We start from the raw sequence: 24,437 nt of genomic DNA, 5'->3' as shown, positions 1-24,437 counted from the left end.
CTTAATCTCCCACTGGCTGACATCAATTCCACCCGAAGTGTTCCACCTTTCCTACCACTTGTGGCTAGAACCGCCAACTTGAGTTTGTAATGGGAGCAAGCTAGGATTCATGAAATTATGAATTTCATCTCCAAGTTCAAACAATGTAACTTATAGACTTAGGGCTAGGAGCAATCCAGAACAAGGAGATCCTTAACAGTGTTAATACTTTTTGCACTTACATATTCTGTTCAGTGTGTTTTCATAGTGGCCAGGGAACTGAACAGTCTGTGACTGAGAAAGACCGTCCCAAACAAATACCACTCCAAACGATTTTTGAAGTAACTGTTCAGATAGAGCATTTTCTTTTCTTCTGTTTTCGTAGGTAACTATAGAAATACAGGGGAACAGGGTGCATTTATTTTTATTTCATGTTTTCTATGAATTAATCGCTCATTCTTAGGAAATAGTGAGTGTCTTGCCAATGGGTTTCAGCCCCGAGCAGGTTCACTATGGATTCAATGTGACAAAGAAATGACAGTAGAACGTTCTTGGGGTGAAAGGGTTATACCCAACTTTATTTCCACCATGGCAGGTTAATCACTAAAATCCTGTTCACTAACAGTGAGTCTGCATGCAGCAAGCTGGTCTCTGCCTCTGGGCCTCTCTGTCCAAACAGCTGTCCTCTGGGGCTCTCTGTCTGCACAGTCGTCCCTCACAGCCATCCTCTGGACCTCTGTCTTTGGCACTGCCACCACTCCAGCCTCTGCTCTGCTTTCCTGCAGCCTTGCAGCAGTGCCACCATGTCACCCAGAGCACTGGGTGGAGTTCTTTATATAGAGTCAATAGCAATGTATTGCCCACAGGTGTGCAGTGAGCTAGCCAACCAGGGCCAGGTGAGAATTCTGGCCACAGGAACTTTCATTTTATCCACAGTGACAAGTGTGTATGGCTGATTCTGAAGCTTAACCCACCAAAAGGAGTTTCTTTAAGCTTTAGCACAAACCTTCCTTCTTCAGATTTTATTTTCAACCTCACTTGTGTAAATTATCTTACTTGCTTTCTCTTAGGAAATATGTAAATATGCTTTCATTTGTCTTAACATATGCAGTGGTGGATAGTCAGGAGTTATTATCACCATCATAACATGTCCCCATGAAAGGAGGCTCACATTTGACAAATAATTGAGCTAGGTTCTGGCATGGTCTTGTGATCAATAAAAAAGACTGAAGCAACTGGCCATATGGATATTGAATCTCTGACCCTGCTGGTCTGATGAACCCTGACTGCTCATTAATCAATTAAGCTTGTCATTTGCAAGTCTTTTCTTGTTCTTCTTTGACTCTTCGGGATTAAAATACCATAGAATGGGAATGAGTAGTTACTTTAGAGATGCTCATACTTGCATAACATCTGAATAATCAGTGTTAAATGCTTTTTAAACTTTGGCAAATTGCAACTATGTTTCCATTAAGTTCTCCTTTCTTAATTTCCATAAAGTCATGCTGAATTTCTGAATCCAAGAGTCCCTTGCATACTCAACCTTGATTTGACTTTGTCTGCTGTGGTTATATGTCTTCTTCAGAATGTAAGTAAATTTAAAGTTTAAGAGTAACGGATTATACACAGTGTCTGGAAAAGGCATTATCTTAGCAAAGCATTTGGTGGTGAGGGGAATTCTCATTCTGGACCAAAACTACGGAGATGAACTAAGCACAGAACCCATGGAGAGAAAAAGGAATTTGTTGTTTGAAAGTATTTTTGTCTGGTGCACTTGTAACTTGAAAGAGCCAAGTGTTTGAAATGAACTTTTCTCCCCTCAAATGCTATGAGCATTTGTCATCTTTATTTCTAGAGTATAGTCATAATTTCTCGATAGATTTTTATTTCAGGCTGTCCTAACAGTGACTGTATGTAAATTCAGAATTATAGCCAGATGGTTGGACGAGGTGATAAAAAGCAAACCTGGTTTTGTAGGAAAGTAAAAATTGCCCGTAAGACTTTGTTTTTACCTTTAAAACAGCAGGACATTATTTCATGAGACCTGTGATGGGACAAATACATTACTTTTAATAGCTATGAGCTAAATTAATTTTTCATATGCATGCAGAATACTACTATGTAACACCTAAAATTTTCACAGAGGTGAAAAGCAATCAACTTTCCTACTTTTAGGGGATAGCCAGCAAAGGCTGTTTTCTTCCAAAACCACACTTTATATTGCCTCTGTTTTATAGGATTCACTTTTGGGTTCTGATCTTAATGACTTGGGAACCAGACACCTGGGGAATCAGCTAAAAGCCTTCAGTGTTTCATCTGCTCTCCATTTCACCAGCACTCAGCAGTTGTCTGCCCCTGGTTTGGAATACAGTAAATTAGAGAGGGCTTTCTCAGTTGATTGCTTTAGGCTACATAACTCAGACTAGCTCAAGAAAATGGGTGTACGAGGGAAATGCCAAACCCAAGTCTTCATATTGATTTTGAGCCACACTTAGGCAAGCAAAATAGGTGTGTCTTAAGGAGACTCTGTTTCTTCTTGTTCTTATTTCTTGTTAAAATTAGGATTCATGAAAAGGTCTTCTGGTGATATAAACTAGAAAGGTAGAAACGTAATAATTTATACCTTCACACAAAAAATCATCCTCTCCCTTTAACTTACCGCTCTCTGCAGGGTAGTTCTCACTTGCCTGCAATTAGCAATCCAACTCTTCCTGATGTAGTCTATAATCAAATTATCATAGGTGTGCTTCTGCAGCGGCAAACAGCCAACGACCAATTTATAAATTGCTGTGAGGAAGAAATGATAAGTTAGTAGGAGAAATGGAAATAACAGAGAAATGCAGCTGCCATACTCCTAGGCAGCAATTCTCCCAGGCCTGTGCTCCCAGCTGGCAGCTCACCAAGCTGTGTGGAGAGCCACGTGTTCCCACTGGGATAATTGCTTTTTCTGCATGAGTCTCTTGTTGCTTCTGTCTGATGGTGGAGTGTGTTTAAACTCTTGGCTGAAATCATGTTGGTTTTTAAGTGGTATTGTAAAGTGTACCAGCAAACAAATGAAATTGGATCATGTTCTCTTATATGCATGTAGTCCAAGCAAATATGGGACACCAGTGGAGAGAGCCTAATTGCCTATTCTTCCTCTCAATTCCATTCCTAAGAGGACAGTTGAAAGACCTACAAGTTTTGGTTTTCTCCTTTGTTAATGCTGTCCCTTTTAATGTCACCAAGAAAAATATAGAATGGTCATTTGATGGCTATCAATTTGTCATTTTCTTATTTCCTTTACAATGAATGTGTACTTTACCCAGGCAACCTTTTATGATGCAAGATTTTTTTGGGCAAATTCCATCAACATATTTACACTTTAAGTAGGCTGTAAAAAAGCAAATAGGCTTTGCATGAGAATGAATGGACTAGTAAATAGATTAGTAACACCAGGTGAAAACTTTCTATAATGTTATTGAAACTGAATTAATTTTCTTATAATTTATAGTAAAAAATATTGTAAATATTAGTATGCAATTTATTTCTCTTAGTTTAACCCATCTCTGCAGTAGAGCTGTCCTCAGTTTGAACTGGTGATAAGTACATGGCAGCCTCGCCTAACAGCCTTTGGATGGGCAGCATGAAACCAGATTGTATCTTACCAAGAGACTGATTGAGAAATACTGAAAACAATGAAGTTCTTCCTTCTTCTCATTTTCTCCTTTGCTCTCGCCCTCACTCTAGCTCTGTTTAGGTCTCTGTAAACCAGGATGAAATAGCAATAGGGAGAGGTGAAATTTTTTTCAGAAAATGAATTGAGAGTTAGTAGCCTTTAGGAAAATTAGAGCACATAAACTTTGTGAGCCAAGAAGATTCGTGATTTGGCTGATCTTGGTTAATTGTATATGCATTTGTTCAGAATAAAACTGATGTTGGAGACTTACATATCAAATCATGTTGTCATGGGGACATGATATATTTTAAAGTGCATTATTTTTATGTAACAAGATCAGTACAAATAAGTAGCATAAATAAAAATTAATTTCTTGAAATATGCTCTTATACTCAAGAAAAGTGATGATGACTAGATTATAGGTATAAATTGTTTTATATCAGTGATTTTTGGTAGTGGAAATTTATCAAAAACTTAAATTTTTATCTGATTACAAACCACATTGAAATTTTGGTTCCAAAGAGTGAAACAATAATCAAATGATTAATGTATATATTCAGAAATATAAAGTGCTGACATGTAACATCAAACCATAATTAGGAGAAGCATGAAATTTTCATTTGACATGGTTTTTTTCCTGTAACTATTGTTACTGAATTACTTACCTGGGGGTATAAGAAATATTGCCAAATAAGAAATACTGTAATTTCTTTGATATAATGTAAGATCTGAATTATATGAATTACTTGGTCATACTTTTTTTAGACTTCCAAGAGACATGTATTTTATCCAACCCTTTGTCTATCATTTGTACAATATAATTACACTACCACACATGTTTTTGCTTAATTTAGAATGCAATGAAGAATGATTGTTTTTGAAAGATACCATAGTATATGTTAGAAAGTATGGAGGCTTTAATCTGATTGTTTACATTAAAGGTTGATGCCAGTTTTGCAGAGAGATTGGAAAGCGATGGGTATTCTACTTCCTCCCTCTCTCTGCTCTGTGCTCAATTTATTTTTTTATTTGTTTTTGCTTTATTTTTGTTGGTGAACTAATGTTAAATTTTAAAGAAATGAAAGCTGTTTTGTGACTCTTCTCCACATGTCTCTGCTGAAAGAAGTCTTCAGGGACCATCCAACTGCCCTGCAGTTTATTTCCCCACAGAGAATGTCTGGGGGCTATGACTGGCCATCTGGGGTGCCTGCATCTCATTGTCATTAAGAAGTCATAAACCCATGCAAAGTACTTCTCCTTGAGCTTACAGCAGCTTGATATCTGTTCTGTAGGTCACAGATTCAGGCAAAATTGACAGCATTGCTATGAAGAGGTATCCTGCCCAAAGACAGTTAGTAGTGAATTGTTTAAGGATAATACACTAAATTATAATTCAAAACTTCTCATTTACTTTGCAAAGTATTATGAAAACAGAGAATCAGATTTTTCAGAAAGAATAATTTCTAAATCTAGGTGCTTTAAAAATTTCACTTATGTTAACCATGCTTATCAAGCCTTTACTACTGTACTTCTGATCCTTTCATCTTTTAGGAAATTGTAAAAATTAAGTACTGTGCAATTTTTCATTGGCAATCCATTGTTATGATGTAGTTTAAAAATAGTATTTCTAGTAAGAAACACAGATTTTGAATGCAAAATCTATTCAAGGAAATTAGATAAATTATATGACAGTTTGGTGGTTAGTAATTTGAAGTCATCTTTGAAGCCCTTAATATAATTAGTGTCTTTGTTTTGGGTCTGCTGAATTCAAGTCACATTAATTTAATGTAATTAAAAGCAGAAAAGATTTTGTGTAGCCAAACTAGTTAATTAGCCCCAGTTGGTTTAGTATGTTAACCTAGAGGTGTATGGGTAACGTTGTGGGAGTGATGCCTGAAAAAAAAAATTCCTGTCTAACAGACACTGCAAATCATCTGACTTGCTTTAGGGTAGAAAATGAAGACATACCAAGGAGTTCATTTTAAGTTCATCTTTATTTCTGATTTTAAGCATTGATTGCAGGGCAAGCTGTATACTCCATAGAATAACCAGCCAAAAAGTTTACTTAATATGCTTTTTTAAAGAAAGCAAGCTTCCATATGTGTTCAGATAATGTATTTTTCTTCCTATATTCTGGAAGTATGAGTTTGTGCTTACCAAAAATATGAAATGATCCTGTTCATTTTTGGTTGTAGCAAAGCTACATCTTATACTTGATTTTTGTGTATTATTTTGCTACTCAGTAAAAAATTCAGTAGAGGAGATGAAAATTATCTACAAGGTATTTTCAAGTGCTTCAGAGAAGTTACTCGAAGAGACTTTTTGCTTCTAAGGAAAATAGCCATTTATGTTTCTTAGAGGAAAAATGCTAGTATGTAAAAATCCATACCTTAATGTTCCTGAAACTGTTTTTTAAAATCGGAGTCTTCTGAAAAAAAAAATTAAAATGTTAAGATATTTGAAACTCTAAGTTCTTTACCACCTTCTTCTTCTTTCTCCTCTTCTGTCTCTTTCCCAGAAAGCAGCAAGACCACTCAGACCGTTTTTTGTTTTGTTTTTCATCAACTATTTAGGTAGCCAAGGCCCCCCCATAAGCAGTGTCTAGAGCTTATGGAAATGTGTGCTTCTAATGTGGTTACAACTGTGGGCTGGTAAGGTGTATGATAATGAGGAAGTAGGACCTCTGCCTTGGAGGTTTGACATAGGCTAGATGCCAACATATTGTGTGAAAGCTTAACACGTTCTGCTTCTCCACTACCCGGATTATGTTAATTGAAGTAGTTCTGCTATAGTGCAGTGTTTAACATTGTGTCTGTTCATTATACAAACTTCTTTTTGATAGGTTTACAATTTGGCTGTCAGATCCAGCTGCAGGAAGAGACCTGCCAAGAAATATTTCTTAGTTTGTTTTAAATAGTGCTATTTTCACATTTATAGTGTTTTCTATGTGTTAGACATATTTTCCCTTGCTATGCAGAGAGGAAATGCCAATTTTTGGTTTACAAAGACACACTAAGATTTAGAATGTTTAGAGTCACCCTTTACAATCAATATTTTTATATGATTCAACATAAAATGGTGAGTGTGAATAGTAGGCACTACCTGAAAGCTGGTATGTTATATTTGGTTAAATATGACATAGAGTACACTATTTTCTCTGCTCTTTTGTTTATTGAAAAGAATAGGCCACCATGTAGTCCACGTTTGTGATTACGGAGAATAGAATGATGGTTTTGGTTAGCTCTGGTTCAATTCAGCCATTGACAAAATGCCAAAATCCCTTTGAATTTACAGAAATTGAAGACTGCCGTTTTCATCCATTATTGTGTTGTATTTTTCCCCTTTCCAAGTACTTTGTTGTCTGTCCCTTCATTTTCATCAGTTTCTGACTGTATTATGTCTGAGGAAGTTTCTCCCAGATTTGGTGAGGTTCCTTTTCCATGTGAGTTGTAACTTCTACTTAGGGATCCTTAACCATTATTGCCAGTAAGTATTGAATAGAATGTAGTATTTTATAGTGAAAATGTCTTATTGATGGAGTGAAAGTTCTGTGAAAGTATTGGTACTAATCCGGGATGCGGCAGCAAAGATTTCCCAAATAGAATAAACATTTATTGTGTTATCTAATGTTAACTCCACTTTTCTTTTGTCATTTTAATCCAGCATTTATCCCTTAGGCCAAAGCCAAGTCTTTAGGATGAAGTTTCTCAGCCTCAGCCCTATTGATGTTATAGGTGTGATGATTTTTTATGGCGGAGGACTCCTCTGGGTGCTGCAGAGTATAAGGCAGCCTCCCTAGCTTCCACCCACTAGGCGTCAGCGCCCCTTCCCCACTCCCACTGTGACAACCAGAATAGCTCCAGACATTGCCAAGTATCTGCTAGGAGAGTGTAGGTGATTGCCCCTATAGAGAATCACTGTTTTAGAGGAAATAAGAAAAACGTATTTAGCCTAAGAATTAGTTGTTTCTAAGGCTTTGCTGTATTGATGCAAATACACATTTTTCTGACATATGCAATGGAAGATGTGTTACTAAATAATTTTAATTAAAAGCTTCTGGGTATAGACTAACAAAGGAAGGTTGTTTTATATTAGGTAAATATCTCTTTTTTTTTTTTTTTTTTTTTTGTAGGTAATTATTTTTGGATTGAAGGGTAGTTGACACACAGTATTACATTACATTAGTTTCAGGTGTACAACATAGTGATTCAACATTTATATACATGACAATTCTAGGTACCAGCTATCACCATACCAAGCTGTTACAATATCTTGACTATATTCATTACATCCTGGTTACTTATTATTTTACCATTAGAAGTGTATACTTTTTTTTTTTTTTTTGTGAGGGCATCTCTCATATTTATTGATCAAATGGTTGTTAACAACAATAAAATTCTGTATAGGGGAGTCAGTGCTCAATGCACAATCATTAATCCACCCCAAGCCTAATTTTCATCAGTCTCCAATCTTCTGAGGCATAACAAACAAGTTCTTACATGGAGAACAAATTCTTACATAGTGAATAAGTTCTTACATGGTGAACAGTACAAGGGCAGCCATCACAGAAACCTTCGGTTTTGCTCATGCATTATGAACTATAAACAGTCAGTTCAAATATGAATACTCATTTGATTTTTATACTTGATTTATATGTGGATACCACATTTCTCTTTATTATTATTATTTTTAATAAAATGCTGAAGTGGTAGGTAGATACAAGATAAAGGTAGAAAACATAGTTTAGTGTTGTAAGAGAGCAAATGTAGATGATCAAGTGTGTGCCTGTAGACTATGTGTTAATCCAAGCTAGACAAGGGCAATAAAACATCCACATATGCAGAAGATTTCTCTCAGAACGGGGGGGTGAGGTTCTAAGCCTCACCTCTGTTGATCCCCAATTTCTCACCTGATGACCCCCCTGCGACTGTGCCTGTCTTAGGTTGTTCCTCCCTTGAGGAATCTTACCCGTCTCTGGCTAACCAGTCATCTTCCGGGGCCATACAGGGAAATGTAAAGTTGGTAAGTGAGAGAGAAGCCTTATTGTTTGAAATGGTTAGCTTTTTATTTCTTTGCATATTTATGCCCTGTGGCTTTTATGCCCAGCATTTGTCTTGAGGTATCTTTACCACTTGGAAGAATTATGATACTCGGTAGATTTTATATGAGGCAAGAATTCTATTTAAGGGTTGTAATTAGGAAGGAAGAAGAAAAGCTATAGAAGTAGCAGGCGGCAGAAAACCTGGGAAGATTGATTATTTCTTTGACATATCTTCTTGTAGAGTAACTTCAGCATGTATAGGTTATAAGCTACTACTTAAATTGCGCACACACATTAACATAATAGGAGTATAGTTACATAACCAAAGCATACCTGTAATTACCAGCCATCTCCAGTGAAACCAAGAAAACCATTAAGGCACCTTAGGCATTTGTGAAAACTTATCTATGATATGGTGGATATTGTCCAACTGAACTTGAACAGTCTGAGAGAAATCAGACAAATTAAAATTAAAACAACCCATTCCTGGGGAATGTTCACATCCCTTATGTTCTTTTAACAGTAAATAGTCTGTAGTTGTAAGATTTTGGAGCGCTACAATTTGCACTTCTCCTAATTCTTGATTGAGTTCCAACAGTATAGATCCAGTCAAATTTGTTGTTTTACTGTATGCACAGGCCAGCTTAGATATCTCCTTCCTCATTCCCATGGCAAGTCCAGGAACTGGTGGGATGAGTGCATCTACAGCTGTAGCAGTGCGTGGATCTTTGTTGGGGTTTTTTGATGATCATCTTCTGGCATGAGTCTTCCAGAGAGTGCTGATGCTGGAAGTTCTTTTTCATATCGTATCTTAGTTCATTTTCAGGGTAGCCCAATTAGGCTTTGATCCTCTGTATAAACACAAACAGACCCTTTGCCTACACTTTTGTATGCCCTTTATATTCTTGTGTAGAACTCATTGGAGGTTACCACACAGGAACTGCCCTTTTTTTTTTTTTAATATCTCTTAAATCATTAAATCCCAAAGTGTAATTCTCATATAATTATGATGATTATAAGGTACAGGCATTTTTCTAAGTGCTTTATAGGATTTATCACATGTAAATATTTTTTTACATAGCATCCTTGGAGATATTTATTTTATCCCCATTTTGAAGATAGAAAACAGAAGTACAGAGGAGTTAGTACCTTGCCTAAAGTCACACATATATACTCAGAGACAGTCTGACTCTAGGACCTACGATCATTTTGCTTTCCTATGTGGCTGTATCGACTTTTGATCAATTTGAAAGATTATCTGGGATTTAGATTTTTTTAAATTTTGTATGTATTTTCTTTTTGAGTTTGGTTCCCATTTAGATAGTGTTGTAAAGACTCTTGAGTGGAAAAAAAAGATGCCATGAGTTGACTTCATTTAGCCATTGATGATTAATATTTCTGCTATTGTTACAAGAAAAAAATGTATTTTTCTTAACAAAAATGTTTTGTTAAGTTCAGTATTTTTTATTGTCAGGCCTCAGTTATTTAAATCTTTGTTTTCATTAATATGGAAGTTACATATAAATGAACAGCTGTAATAAATGTATGCTTATGATACTAATGAAAAAAGCTTCTCAAGATACCTGACTCATAAAAAACTTCTCTTGAGCAATATTTGTCATAGTGATCCATACTATTAGTGTTTGCTTACTTACAAATGAATAGAGAAAATATTTTGTAAAATGCCTGGTGGGTTACTTTTAATTTGAACAGTATACATGATTTAGCAAAGAAGTCTGAAAATTATTTTTTTATGAAACTGAAGCACCTTTTCTACTTATACTTTGTAGCAAAACATAGCTATATGTTACCAAAACCAAAGTCTCCTGCCAGATTGAGTTAGAAATTTTTCCAAGATTGAGCCAGGTATAAAATATAGCTAAGGCAAAAGGAATAGGTGTGCATTATGCATTCTTTAGGACTTTGTAGCTTTCTTTGAATTTTTAGTTCACCTCAGTTATTGTTTCCTCCCATTCTTTTCAACATTGGAGTTTTTCCATGTCTGACAATCTCCTGGCAGACCCCTTATAACTCTTGTTAACTAAATTAACAGTCCCTCTCCATTTATATGAACTCTTTCAAAATATAATAGCATCAGCCTATAATGTATAATGTTAATTGGTGCCCCACGTGTGTATAAGCAAGTTGATTTAAAGCTACATTCCCAAGTATTTTCAGTTTGTTAAAGTAAATTAGTGCTATATTATATTGAAGCTATAAAAATATATCTATACTGTTGCAAATTATTTTTATTTTATCATTATTTGACTCATTTTTCACTGAAGGAACTGGCAGCTCAGAGAACTAAAATCTCTCTTCCCACATACCTCCACCATGTCCATCATTACAGTATCTTTTAATTGTGCTTTTAAATGTCAGGTTAAAATTTGAATTGTGCTTTTAAATGTCAGATTAAAATTTGAATGTATTTTAAAATTATTCTTAAAGCCTGATATTTTATTGGATATAACTCACTGATTTAACTTTTTAGAACTTAAAGAATATTTAAAGCATTTATTTACTTCCTCTTATTTTGATATGTTTTATTTATTAATGTACAATCCCTTCAGAAATGAACTGACCACTTTAAAATGCAAGGACTCTTAAGATTAAGTTCTGAGGCATCCCATTAAATATGGGAGTTTAATGTCTTGTCCAAAACTACAGAACCAATAAAAGAACATGTGGGACTCCAGCTCAGCTCACTTAGCTCCCATATCAGGAATATAATTTGGTACCTTCCTTCTTGCTGGAATGATTTTGTTTGCTCAAAATTTTGTAAATGTTTAATGTGAGGTGTTTCAAAATAAATGCTTGGCAAAAGCTTACAGTGGACCTTCTAAGAAGGATCGTGATAATATGATACTTAAATTTACTGAACCTCAAGAATTCAAATTTATTGAATTCAAGATTATTAAATAGCAATTATGATAACAGAGCTGTGGTCTGTGCAGTTCTCATCATTTGTACATCTCATATAGCCAAAGACACGTATCTTGCCTAAAATCTTAGCCCTGTTCCTACTTGCTATGTCACATTGGGCAAATCACTTTCCTTCCACAAAAATTTTACTGTTTACCAGCCTTGTGACAAGTCCTGGGGCTGTAAAGAGGAATTATATATGCTTCTCTGTCTCAGAGTTCACAGTCAGGGAGGAAATCTGACATTTAAAAGCACAATTAAAAGATACTGTAATGATGGACATGGTGGAGGTATGTGGGAAGAGAGATTTTAGTTCTCTGAGCTGCCAGTTCCTTAAGTGAAAAATGAAGTTATTATAACACTTCCCCAAAAATCTCACAGCAGGTTATGCTAAAGACCAAAATTCAAATGACATATTCACACAAAAGCAAATTTATAAAACCTAATAGTAGTTAGCACTGAGAACTAATAGCCTTAAGGCTGGGTATACATTTTGTTTAAGAATCCCACTATGAGAAAAGATATATGCAAAAAGATGCTGATTTCAATGCTGTTCATAAGAGGGAAAAATGAAATACCTTAAGCATTTATTAAAAGGGAATAGTTTGGTAAAATATGGTAAATCCAGATTTTGTAATGGAATACTATATAGTCATTTAAATTGAAGCTGTGGATCTGTATACAATTTCTTCAACATTTAAAATGTAAAAATATCTTCAATATACTATTGAGTTGAAAATGTGGCTTTCAAAAGAGCATGTATCACATGATTCTATTTCAGTAAAAGTATGTGTATGTATATATGTGTATATGTATATTTTATATCTATATCTATAACTTGATCAGTATCAAGAAAGAGACACCCAAAAGAAAAATGCCCATGATCTACTGACAGTAGTTGACTTTTGAAGATTATTTTTTTTGCACAATGTATTTCTGCTTTGTATTGTTCTGTTTAAAAATTTAGGAAAGTATATATGAAAACAATAAAACTATCATTAATATATATTGTAACTTCTATAAACCTTTATAGAAATGCTTCATTGGGTAACAGACTAGATTTTGTCTATAAAAGCAGTTTGCATTCAACAAAAACCTTTCGAGAGACTATTACCTGCAGGCATTAATCTGGGTGTGGGGGTTAGAGTCATGAACAGTGCAGACAAAAGTCCCTGGTTTTTATAATGGTACCTAGAGAATCATGATCTTTTTTTTCATTTTAATAAAACAACCAAAACAAAACAAGTATTAAAGCCACAGAAATTAAAACTGCTCTGTTAACATTTGGGTTATTGTAATACATAAAGGCTTGGACATGATACATAGTTTGTGTGTCTAGTCTGAAATAAAACAATTGAGGTATTCCAAAACAGTATAATCCCACCCTTATAAAACAGCAGTTTCAATGACCTCTGTTTGAATGGCTCCTTCATTCCCTCCCTCCCTGCCTCCCTCCTTTCCTTCCTTCTTTCCTTTCTTCCTTCCTTCCGTTCTTTCCTCCTTTGTTTAACTGATACACTGTAAAGAATAACTGTGAGGTCAGAATCTCCATGAATAAACATTCTGTTTATTCCTGACAAAAGTTCAGAGCATTATAGATATTCATGGGTGACTGAAGTCAGCTGCCACCCAAAGCACTGTAAATTAAGTAATGATAGTTCAATTTCCACATCTCAGTCTTAATTCATGGTTAGCTTCAGATGACTTATTGTACTGGAAATCTGCTTACATTTGTAATTAATTCTTCTTCAAATAATTAAATGGTCAAAAGTATATCCAAATGACTTTACAGATGTTTCATCCGGATCTGTTTAGTCTCTGCGATGTGAGTCCCCAGGAAACCACTTGGGTGGCTGCAACACCTATGCTTTTTAGGACATGTCAAGTTCTGCAGTGTTTTGGACCTCGAAGATATATTCCTTTAAAGTAATTCTAACAAATTAAGTAATTAGAGACATTTTTATTTCAACATCTTAAAATCCTAAAATATGCTTCCTTGAAATCACTTATAGTTAATGTATATTTACATATCAATTATAGTCACATGGCACCAAGGGTTTCCTTTTTCTTTTTTCCATTTGCTAACCAAATTATACATGCAATTTTTTTGGTTTTCATTTAACTGAATAATATGAAAGAACTTGGACAGTTTGAAAACACAAATTTCTAGTTATACAGAATATAATAACTTTATAAGAAGATGTAGGTAAGTAAAAATATCTTGCCTCTTACTGTACCTATGCAATAAATTCTGTTTCAAGTTGCTAGCTATATATAGCAAGCACTATACACCAGCTTTTTGATATAATAATGCTTTGTTTCTGTGCTTAGAAATAAGACTTCACTTATGAAGACCTCTGTAATGTACACTTAGCTAAAGCAATTTTAATAGTGTTCATGCAAAACTTTTTTTTTAAGATACGAGGAGGAAAGCTTATGATTACTTATACCCGCAAAAGTGATGCTGGCAAATACGTTTGTGTTGGGACCAACATGGTTGGGGAACGTGAGAGTGAAGTGGCAGAGCTAACAGTTTTGGGTAAGTGCAATTTAATCTGCTCTTACTACTATTTAGTATCTTAATAGAAGGGGGAAAGAAATGATCTTTTCTTGAAAGTAAACCAATATTTTTGGTGGTAGGAAGAGAAGAGGAGTCAGCCTGAGATAAAGTAGTCAAGACCTGGGAGGACTACTGGGAGGGAACACTCAGCCAAGGAAGGTGCTTTTAGGAGTAGGGAACTACATGGAGAGATTTTCTAAATATTCTGAATTGTAACTCTCTTCTTACTGAACACCTAAAATGGTTTTTAGTTTGTTCATCTTTATTTTTTCTTGAAATGGCTTTTTCTAATTTTAGAGAGACCATCGTTTGTGAAGAGACCGAGTAACTTGGCAGTAACTGTGGATGACAGCGCGGAGTTTAAGTGTGAGGCCCGAGGGGACCCTGTGCCTACAGTGCGGTGGAGAAAGGATGATGGAGAACTGCCCAAATCCAGGTATAGATCAGAATTTAACGATGTGATTCATCTGGTTGGACTTTCTGCAGTTCTCATTAGACCACTGTTCACATATGTGTCATTAGAATAGTCTGCCCTAGACTTCTTGATCAGAGCCAGACACAGTACCAGAGATAATGAGAATTGGGAGACTGTGTTTTCTCTGAGGTTTCAGATAAGAACTGTCGATCATGACCCTGGCCTGTCCAGAGAACCCTTGTAAAATGTGGTATTCCTTAAACAGTTTTCTCTTCTGTTCAATCAGACCACAGTTAATACCAGTTTCTTGTATGGGAGTAAGTAGGGAAGGGAAGGGAGGAACAGCATTAACTATATTACCATGAACCAATGAAAGAGTCCTTTTCTAAGCTACATCATCACTGGGGAATGGAAGAAGAGGTCAGTTTCTTGCTATCTGTCAAGACCTTAAATTGACTGGGAGCAGAGATACACCCTGGCAGCCTTAGGGAGTGAGGCAGTGAAATGAAGCTTTGGGATGTTGTTTTCAGGCTGTCTTCTTTAGTGTGTCCATTCATTCAGCAAGCACTGAGTCCCTGCTAGGTTCTGGAGTTACAGCAGTGCCTCAGACATAGTTTTTGCTCTCAGGGAGCTCACAACAGGAGACACGTATGAGTTGCAGACTAAGATAGCAAACCCTTTTACCACATAAATGTAGTCCTGTGGGAGCGGAAAATTAGGAGGGAGTTCTCAAGGTAAAATGACATTTATGCAGTGTCTTGAAAACTATATATCAATTTGATAAGCAAGAAAGAGAAGACTGTTCCAGGAAAAGAGACATGAGAACATAGACACTAATCTGAGAAAGAACGTCACACATTTTGAGTGGTAGCAAGTGTAGCATGACTTGTGCAGAGGGCATGTGACAAGACATTATGGAATATCAGGTTGGAGATACTGGGGTCAAATTTTCAGGGACTTTGTATAATAGACTGAAGAATTTTAAATCATATTTTTTGCACACCAATGAGTTGAAGGTATTATTATGAACAGGATTACTTTTTTTAGAGAAAAAAAAATTTTAGCATTATAGGTACTACATTAATGAGGGCCGAGAATGGCACACTTATCTTTGTTGTTCAGATTAGATATGTAAATTGCCTGAACTGGGGGATGAGATAGAGACAGGGATCCAGAGTGGAGAGAAATTTCTGAGACTGAACTGATGAATTGGATGATTTGTTAGACAGAGGGAGTTGCTGAAAGATCGGCAAATTGTGTTAAGAGATAGAATTGGTTTATGTGATAAGGTAAGAAAAGAAAGTTTTATGTAACACATTTAATATTAGTTGCCTGTGGGATATGTCTAATTATTAGCTAGTGGGATTATGGAATTTGGAGCTTAAATGAAATAGGGGTTGGAGATGTTTGCATGGTCAGTCAATATGTAAACCACAGTAGATAATATAACTTAGTGATGTTACATAGAGTAAAAAGAGGATCAAGGTGAAACTTCCAGAGAAACCCAACATGTAAGGCGAGGGAAGATGAGGCAAGACAGGTGAGCTCTGGAGTATGAAACTGTCCGGGTTAAAATAACAACTCAGCCACTAAACTAGCTGAGGATCAAAGCCAGGTTACCACACCTTCTGATGCCTCCATTTTTCATCTGCAAAATGGAGATGAGCCTAGTACTTATGTCATAGAATTGTTAGAAGAATTTCAAAAGGTAAAAACCTATAAAACACTGACAGCCTAGCCTATAGAAAGAATTTATTTAATGGCCACTGTCTTTTAACTTTTGTGTAAGTATAGTAGCTTGAGGAAATAAATGAATAAGTACCAACTTTCCCCTAAAATGTTCTTTCAGAAAGTAGTTTAATATCTTAGCCCATATAAATAGAAAACAAGCCTTTGCTATGTGCATGTTTACCTAGAGTAAGGATGCACTTCACTTTTTCCATTTTGAACTTTTTGAGGAAAATGTTGCATGTGATTTGTTGCCAACGTGCCTCATATTTGTAATGAAGGGATCTTTCATGTAGGAAGTCACTTAACTGTGCTTTTTGTTACATCCCTAGATATGAAATCAGAGATGATCATACCTTGAAAATTCGGAAGGTGATGGCTGGTGACATGGGGTCATATACTTGTGTTGCAGAAAATATGGTGGGAAAAGCTGAAGCGTCAGCCACTCTGACTGTCCAAGGTAGGCTTTAGGAAATGTTTCTTTGGTGTCATTTTGTCGTATGAAATGTAATGTTGATATTTGAAGATAATATTATTTATTGGTCTATTAATTAGAGACTTTCAATAAGTTACACATATTTTATTTCAAACGTTTTTAAAAGAAATTATCATGTCTCTAAGAGCTCTATAAATGTTTGTTACAAGCAATTGAATCAAGTTTTCAAAACCATGGAAAGTTTGTCTTAGTCAAGTAGAGGAAGAGAATGTGCTTTCACCTCTGGGTCATCATACATGGAGCCCCTTTACTTTTTTAATTAGATGGCAGTTACTGCCACTAAAACTTCTTCATTAAATGGAAATAAATTAACCATTCCTTCAGAGCATATGCTTTGCATGAGTATATACAATTCAGAACACAAAAATGAGAGGACTCTTTTCCTCTCTAGAACATAAGGTCCACCCACAGTTTAGGGACTTTTGCAGTCTTCTGTGTACACAGTGCCTGTGACATAACAGATACTCAATAAATGTTTGGTGAATGAATGAATTGCATTTTCACTTTGCTAATTTTGATAAAAGATTTTTTACTTGGTGTTATATGAGCCAAAATGAATGCCCTATTCTACGGCTACCAGTTTTCAAATGTCAAGGTCACGTCTTTAACTGGTAGGCAGAAATGGTTCTGTCACCTCCTTTGTGTCCATAATCCAGATGTTTTTCATTCTCATAACCCCTTTTCTCCTTTCTCCATGATGTCATACTAATTATTTCTCATTACATCTCATCTGTAAACTTACTCTCATTTTTTTTTCTTTTTTAGGGACAAATAGTGTATTGTGGAATTTGAGAGACAATAAACCTTTTTTAAAAATTCCCCATTTGACAAGTACATACAGTAAACAGGGATGGATACAAGCCATAAAACCACCTAGCTTGTTTCTGGGTCTGACATTAGCTGTCATTATTTCTGAACACACTCTCCTCTCAGGCTGTTAGGAAGAAAAAGGTGGCTTTTGAGGAGTGCTTCTACTGTGGGCTTTCTATAAAAGAGGCTTGTGGGCTTTTTACAGTAGAAAAAAAGAATAAAGAATATTTCCTTCCTGTCTCTAAAGCCATTATGTCCCACTTTGAGGTTTTTAGCTCAACCTCATAAAAACAAAAAGAAAAGGAAAAAAAAAAGGAAAGATCAAGAACACACACTGAATTTCGAGATCTAGACCTCTTCTCTTTAATCTAAGTTAGACTTGAACTCCACATAAGTCTAAAACTCTAAGAAAAGAAAACCCCTTTACGTTTAGAGAAAAGCATAAGTTTAAAAGATGTCAAACCAAGTTCAAAAGCCCTCCAGAGGGAGTGAAAGTGCCCAGGATGAATACAAGCCATGAAAAGGTGTGTCCATCTCCAGGCAATTGTGATAGGGAGGTTGATTGTCTCTCATATTAGTCAGATAAATGTGTTTCTTTTTATGTTTTAAATTTCTTTACCTTGGTAGTCTGATCTTTTTATAAATAATAGCCATTCTGCTGTGTCTATGGTAGACATTAAAATCGAAATAGAGTTTCTTCCTGCAATTTTAAACTAAATTCCAAAGCTAATTCAGCCTTAAGTTTTCCATATGGAATTCTTGTTCCCTAAGCCTAGATTTCAATGGAAGTTAGGTACAAATGATCAAATCCAGAAACTACTTGAGGAATTTAGAAGTTCTTATTTCAAATGTATTGGGTTTTCTGTAAATTTATGGAAGATCTTCATATTGTTGAGAAGGTATTGTTTTATTCAAATATTAAAATAAAATATGCATATTAACATTACTGTTAGAATATTTTAAAATGCTAGAATAATATACATAATATGTCAAAGAAAGTAACTTGAATCCCAACTGCAAAAGGAAAAAAAAACTAAGAAAAAACAAAGGAAGCTTTTCAAAGGAGACTTGAGAAGTTCAATCTTTTTTCTCCATTTGAGATTGAATGTAGAAAAATACTAGTTGCTAAAAGGCAACTAAACAGAAATGAATCTATTTACTAGCAGGAAATGATTATAAGAAATTCAGTAGTGTAGTTATTTTTGATTCCTGTATTTTATTTGTGGTTTATTTTCAGAAGGACTATTGGAGTCAGTATGGGCTTAAAAATTGTCTTCTTTTCCCTCACTCCTCATACTGTGAATGTTTAATTTTGAGAATTGATGTTGGACAAACCAAACCCTGTGCTCCAGAAAGAAGTTAGGGGAAACTGAAATGACCATTTGATTTTCACCCCCAGTACCGACCTGATTAGTTCCAACATTTGAAAAGTAACTTTGATTTGATAATTACTTTCTTTTAAACATTTTTTTCTTGAAATCCCAATTCTGCTCTTTTGGAAACTCTACCTGTATTTCCTTAAGTATCTCTTCCATGACACTTAGGACTTCCTTGTTATTTCAATTTGTATGCTTTTCACAGTGGGTAGCATGGTACTGGGCATCTAGTAGGCACTTTAACTATAAATACTAGTTATGAGTTGCAATATAATATGGACTCTAGCCTTCTGCTTCAGTAGTAGAAACATCACAGGGACGTCCTAGGGGAAACTCAAGAAGCTTCTGTTGGGCTTTTATCCTGAGAGCCAGTGGTAGGCTCTGTTGGATAAAATTTGAAGGGATTGCCATTTATGACAGCTGCCTGGGGGGCTGTGTTTGAAAGAGAGCAAAGTAAAACCTAGGATGAGGCAGACTTTTCTAAACTTACCTCGGTTTGTTATCTGAACTTACATAGATAAATTTCTCTGAAGATTGTTAAATATACAGATTATGAGGCATTACCCTGGACAACCTGATTTAGGAGATCTGGAGTGGGGCACATAAATTTGTTTTTATTTGTTTTTAAACAAGCAAGTTCATGAGTACCTGGAATGACTTTTTATTTGATGAGCTGACAGAAATAATAAAGGGCTTTAAAAAATTTCTTTAGAGATATGGAATTATCGGAGCTGGAAGAAATATGTTACAAAGAATTGTGTAGCTAAGAGCATTGACATTTGAATCAGATAGTTTAGCTGAATCCTGTTTCTGTCATTTACCAACAGTGTGACCCAGGGAAAGGCATTAAAACTTCCTGAGCCTCGGTTACCCAATATGTAAAGTGGGTATCATAATGTCAACCTTACAGTGTTTTTATAAGGCTTAAATTAAATTATATTCAAACTGTTTAACATATATTACAGTAAATGCAATTGTTTTATAAGTAAGGAACATTGTATTAACACTAGTGTTACTATTATTGATGGCTTAATTGTTTAATTTTAATAATTACTAGTTATTTAGTAAGAAAAATAGTAATATTCAGATACTTCTATACAGGTACTTCTTGCTCTGCTGTTGTAAATGATAAATCTGAAGCACCTAATGTAAACATGATAATATATTATGTAACAAATTAATTAAAACTTCTCAAATATAAGGCATTACATTTTCATTAACATAACTATTGGCTTTTATAGTAAATGTGTTTTGTCTTGTTCATGCCATCAAAACTACTGCTAGACTTATATTGAAATTTTGCAAAATAACTAGATAAATTAAAGAAAATTATGACCATTTGGAAATAGAAATTATTTAAAAGGATTTCATTTTATATACAATAGAGTGATATTGTTATGAAAAAACGTTTGGCAGAGGGTTTTGGACCTCAATTTTGATTCTATTGCCTTTAAGAGTGACTATTCTCCAATTTTTTGGAATTCTCAGAATCTCGGTTTGCCTTTCTGTAAAATTAGGGTGTTTCCTGATACTTCACTCTAGGACTAGAAAGATTATCAATGAGCACATATTCCCAAAAACTGCTTATTTTTCTTTGTGACCACTAGGAAACTTCTATTAACCACCCCAAACAATGAGTAAAATATGGGCCACACCTTGTTTTACTAAATCACTGCATCCCTAAACCCTACATCACATACATATCTCATGTAACATTGGTTAAATTATTTCTTCCTGAGCAGCTAAATGCCAAAATCATTGAGCCAAATCAAATATTGGTTACTTATATGTTATAACATAGAAGATATTATTTTATTTGGAAAAGAAGGAAATTGTAATAAAATTTGTCAGTACTAGGAAGTTTCTGATCAAAACTGAGTGCAGCCTGAGCTCTGTAATTATTTCAGCAATAGAAAGAATGAGATTCCTTTAACTTGGATGTGAATTTTGGTGTATCTTTGAAACTGTCAGAATGAGATTCAAAGGTTCTGCAGTAATTTGACCTGTTGAAAAATAATATTTGCTACATGACCAATGAAAAATGATGAAATAAGGCTGTTCAGAATGATTATAATAGAAAAGTGTTTTTGCTTGACTTCCAGTTAACCAGATAATTCAGTTAACCTGAACTTGATATTCTGTCATTTTCTTAAATAAAATTTTATTACCTATGAATTTAAATGGTCAATATTATTGTATGTATACTTAATGTTTGCTCCTTTTTTCCCTCCACATGTATAATATCTCCACACCTTCTCAAGAATTCTGTTTATGAATCTGAAATGTGCACAAAAAAATCAGGCATCTTTTAATGTTTCAATTTTCACGGATTACATTGTTATAGTTGCCCATCAATGTCTCAATTTGACAAGTGTTAGGACTGCTGGCTTTGCCTTGGTAGGAATGAGTTACCTTCTGAACTAGTGTTTCATACTGTACAATGGCCTTATTTTTTAAAGGAAAGGATATATACTCATGTATTTATAACCATTTTATAGGTTATGACATACCTATAAAATATAAAATCTAACCAGAACAAAATAGATACATGGAAGTTTGCTGCCAAATTTTAAACAGTGTGCCACTGAAAATGCTAAAATTCACATCCCCTCTTGGTGTTCCAAGAATGGTTACAGGTTTGTTTTATATTACTTTGCTATCTTAATTTAAACCTATTAGGCCTTTATTAGATGTTTGCCAGGTGAGTCTTGAGGTTTTCTTGGAATCACATGATAGCCAACTTAAATTTTCACTTGTTTATATTTTTTAAACAATCCATGGTTAATTTAAAGAGTACTTTTTTCTCTTTGATTGAAGGTAGCCTTAAGGAAAAGCATGGTGGATGCAGCTTTAAAACACTTAAAAGGAAAATGAAGGAAGAAAAACAATATATTTACTATAGCATTAATAACAAACCCCTTAAAATCAGTAATAATTTATGATGAAAATCATGTTGATAGCTTTTTAAATAATTCCATTTTTGTGGAGTGCTATCCTAAAGACATAAGATAAGGCCACACAGAGTTTAGTTTAAACTCTGTATTTCTCCCATTTCCAAGTTTGTCCTCCACCTCTAATATTTCTTATGATTCTTTGCTTCACTGATACTTATTGCTTAAACTAGGCAAATGAGATGGCATTATTAATATTTCTACTCCCTTTGCAACTTTACAGATAAAGCAACTATTAGTCCTGTAATCATTTCATTTCTGAAGTTAATCTATGACTCCATCCCCAGAGTGCCAGTATTCCGATCGCTGTGCTTGTCACAGGAAACCAAACGGAAACGGATTTCCATACACCAGCCATTTCCCAAGCCATCACATTTTATTTTCACTGAGTTGAACCATTAAGAAAATCTAATCCCATTTTTGTTTGTCTCTCTTGCAATAGGAACTAAAAGACCTTTAGTCTTCCCATCTCTCCTAGCCCTGAGTGCCGGGAAGTCAGACACAGGGAGCTGGATGTTTAGATCTTAGTTCACACCTCACTGCACTCTTCTGCAGGCCTCTCACAGGGACCAGTTAGTCTTTGAAGCTCAATAAACAGTTGCTTTTCTGCCCTTTCAGCAACAGCTCTGTTAAAAAAAAAAAAAAAAGGCATATACTGAAAATCTCTAAACCAGGTGATGTTACTAGACAAATGGGATTTCTGAATTTCTGTGAAATCCTTTGTCCATTTTCTTCACTTGTGAAAGTACTCCATTCCCTCAACTTCATCATTTTTTGTTTTTTTAATTATAAAATATGGTATCATATATGTTGTTACTATCTCTTTAAATTTATCATTGGCATACAACAGACATGCTCAAATGAATCATCAAAAGAATGTGCATTCTATTCTGTTCTGAAGAACTGTTATTTTGTCTGATGCTTCCCATAAGTATTTACGCCTACCAAGCAATGAAGGAACAGACTGCTTCCTCATTAGGATTGATTAGCCACTGACAGCTTCTGAAAGGCTGAGCCTTAAAGTCTGAGATTGACATGAGACAAAGAGGACACAAAGGGAGAAAAAAAAAGAACCGTGCTGTCTTTTGGCTGACTTAATTGCCACTAATGGGATGTTTCCTAGAGCTTCTCTCCTTGCTGCTAGTGAACCACATTCTACAAACAAGCTTTGCTGAAATCTCTCACACACTACCATTTGTGGCTGCCCCCTTTTTAACATCTCAGTTAACTAGGAATTGAACAATAGTTACAACTTTCAGTAAGACAAGAAACAGCTGTCACAGATTTGTCTAAGCTTTTAAGTTTTTACTAACCCAGAGAGTGACTATTAATGAAAATAGTAGTGATGCAGAGAAAATGGGAGCAGATGAGGCACTGGAAGCCAGATTCTCTCCCATTCTCCATTTTTGCTGAAGGCAACCTTGCAGATACACACCAGGAGATGTCTCGAGTGGTGGTGGGGTCACGCTTTATTCTCCCAGTTCTCCAATGTCAACCACCACAAAATTCTACCGATTTTACCAAATAAATTTTTCTCAACTCTCCTCCCACCTCTCTTACCTTATTATCATTGCTTTAATTTGGGCCTTTCTCTTCTTCCTAACGCTGAAACTGTTACCCTCCAGCTGGTTTCTTTGTCTCTAACTTGTCTCATAGAATCCATTCCCCACATTACAGGTTCATCTCCTAAAACCCTAATATAAACATTGTCATGGTTCCCATCTCTCCAGATAAGATAAAAAATACTTAATGCTTTGCCTGGCTACCTAGTTCCCTCTCTTGATACTCCCTTCAGTGTAGTTTCACTGTACTGCTTATATATTTTTTCATGCATATACCGCCAGGTAGCTTTCCTCCGGTTGGTCCCTTGGTCTAAAATGCCCTGCCTCCCACCTGTCCTATCTTCTATTGCCAGTTACTCCTATCCGTGGACTCAGCTCAGGTGAACATTCTCCAGGAAGCTTTGCAGATAGCCTTCTCCCCAGTGCGGGTTAGGGCCTCCCCATTCATGTACCAATGGGAAACTATTTCCACCCTTCCGCATTTCCATGCCTGCCCTGCTTGACTGTGAGTACCTTTCAGGGACACTTTGTTTACTTTGCCTTCTTAGTCTTCCTACAGTCTTAGGGGCATCCTTGCTGTTATTACTGTTTTCTATATGAGTGAATCTAGGACTGACCTGATACAGAAAAGCTGTAGGGACTTGGGCAAGTCACTTAAATTCCCTGAATTTCAGTGTTCTCATCTGTTGGAAAAAAAAAAATTGTGCATGTGATATAAACACCAATGGGTTGATAGGAAATAAAGTACAGTAAGTAACAAAATAATTATATTCTCATAAGAATGCTTTGTGGATTATGAAATGCTTATGCAAGAGCAGTTATGATTATTATGATTACTTTTCTCATCACCTTGTTCAAAAACAATTTAAAATCCATCAATTCTCCATAATATTTATTTCGTCTGTAGAGATTTAAAAATGTTGTTAGCTGATTAATGTG

General features: G+C 35.3%; 1 protein-coding gene across 8 annotated transcripts in view; it reads left to right on the top strand.

Annotated features, from left to right (window-relative positions):
- The window catches only part of ROBO1 (roundabout guidance receptor 1), a 1,078,818-nt gene that overhangs the window by 959,125 nt on the left and 95,256 nt on the right, over positions 1-24,437 (top strand). For all 8 annotated transcript variants that reach the window (XM_057501821.1, XM_057501817.1, XM_057501808.1 and 5 more), the window contains 3 exons: positions 14,019-14,139; positions 14,458-14,596; positions 16,636-16,763. In XM_057501821.1, coding sequence (XP_057357804.1) covers positions 14,019-14,139; positions 14,458-14,596; positions 16,636-16,763 — 388 coding nt within the window. The remainder of the gene's footprint in view (positions 1-14,018; positions 14,140-14,457; positions 14,597-16,635; positions 16,764-24,437) is intronic.

The sequence above is a fragment of the Manis pentadactyla genome, chromosome 1 (genome assembly GCF_030020395.1).
Source record: "Manis pentadactyla isolate mManPen7 chromosome 1, mManPen7.hap1, whole genome shotgun sequence".
In the NCBI taxonomy this organism is placed as follows: Eukaryota; Metazoa; Chordata; class Mammalia; order Pholidota; family Manidae; genus Manis; species Manis pentadactyla.
This window is presented reverse-complemented; position numbering and strand designations above follow the sequence as displayed.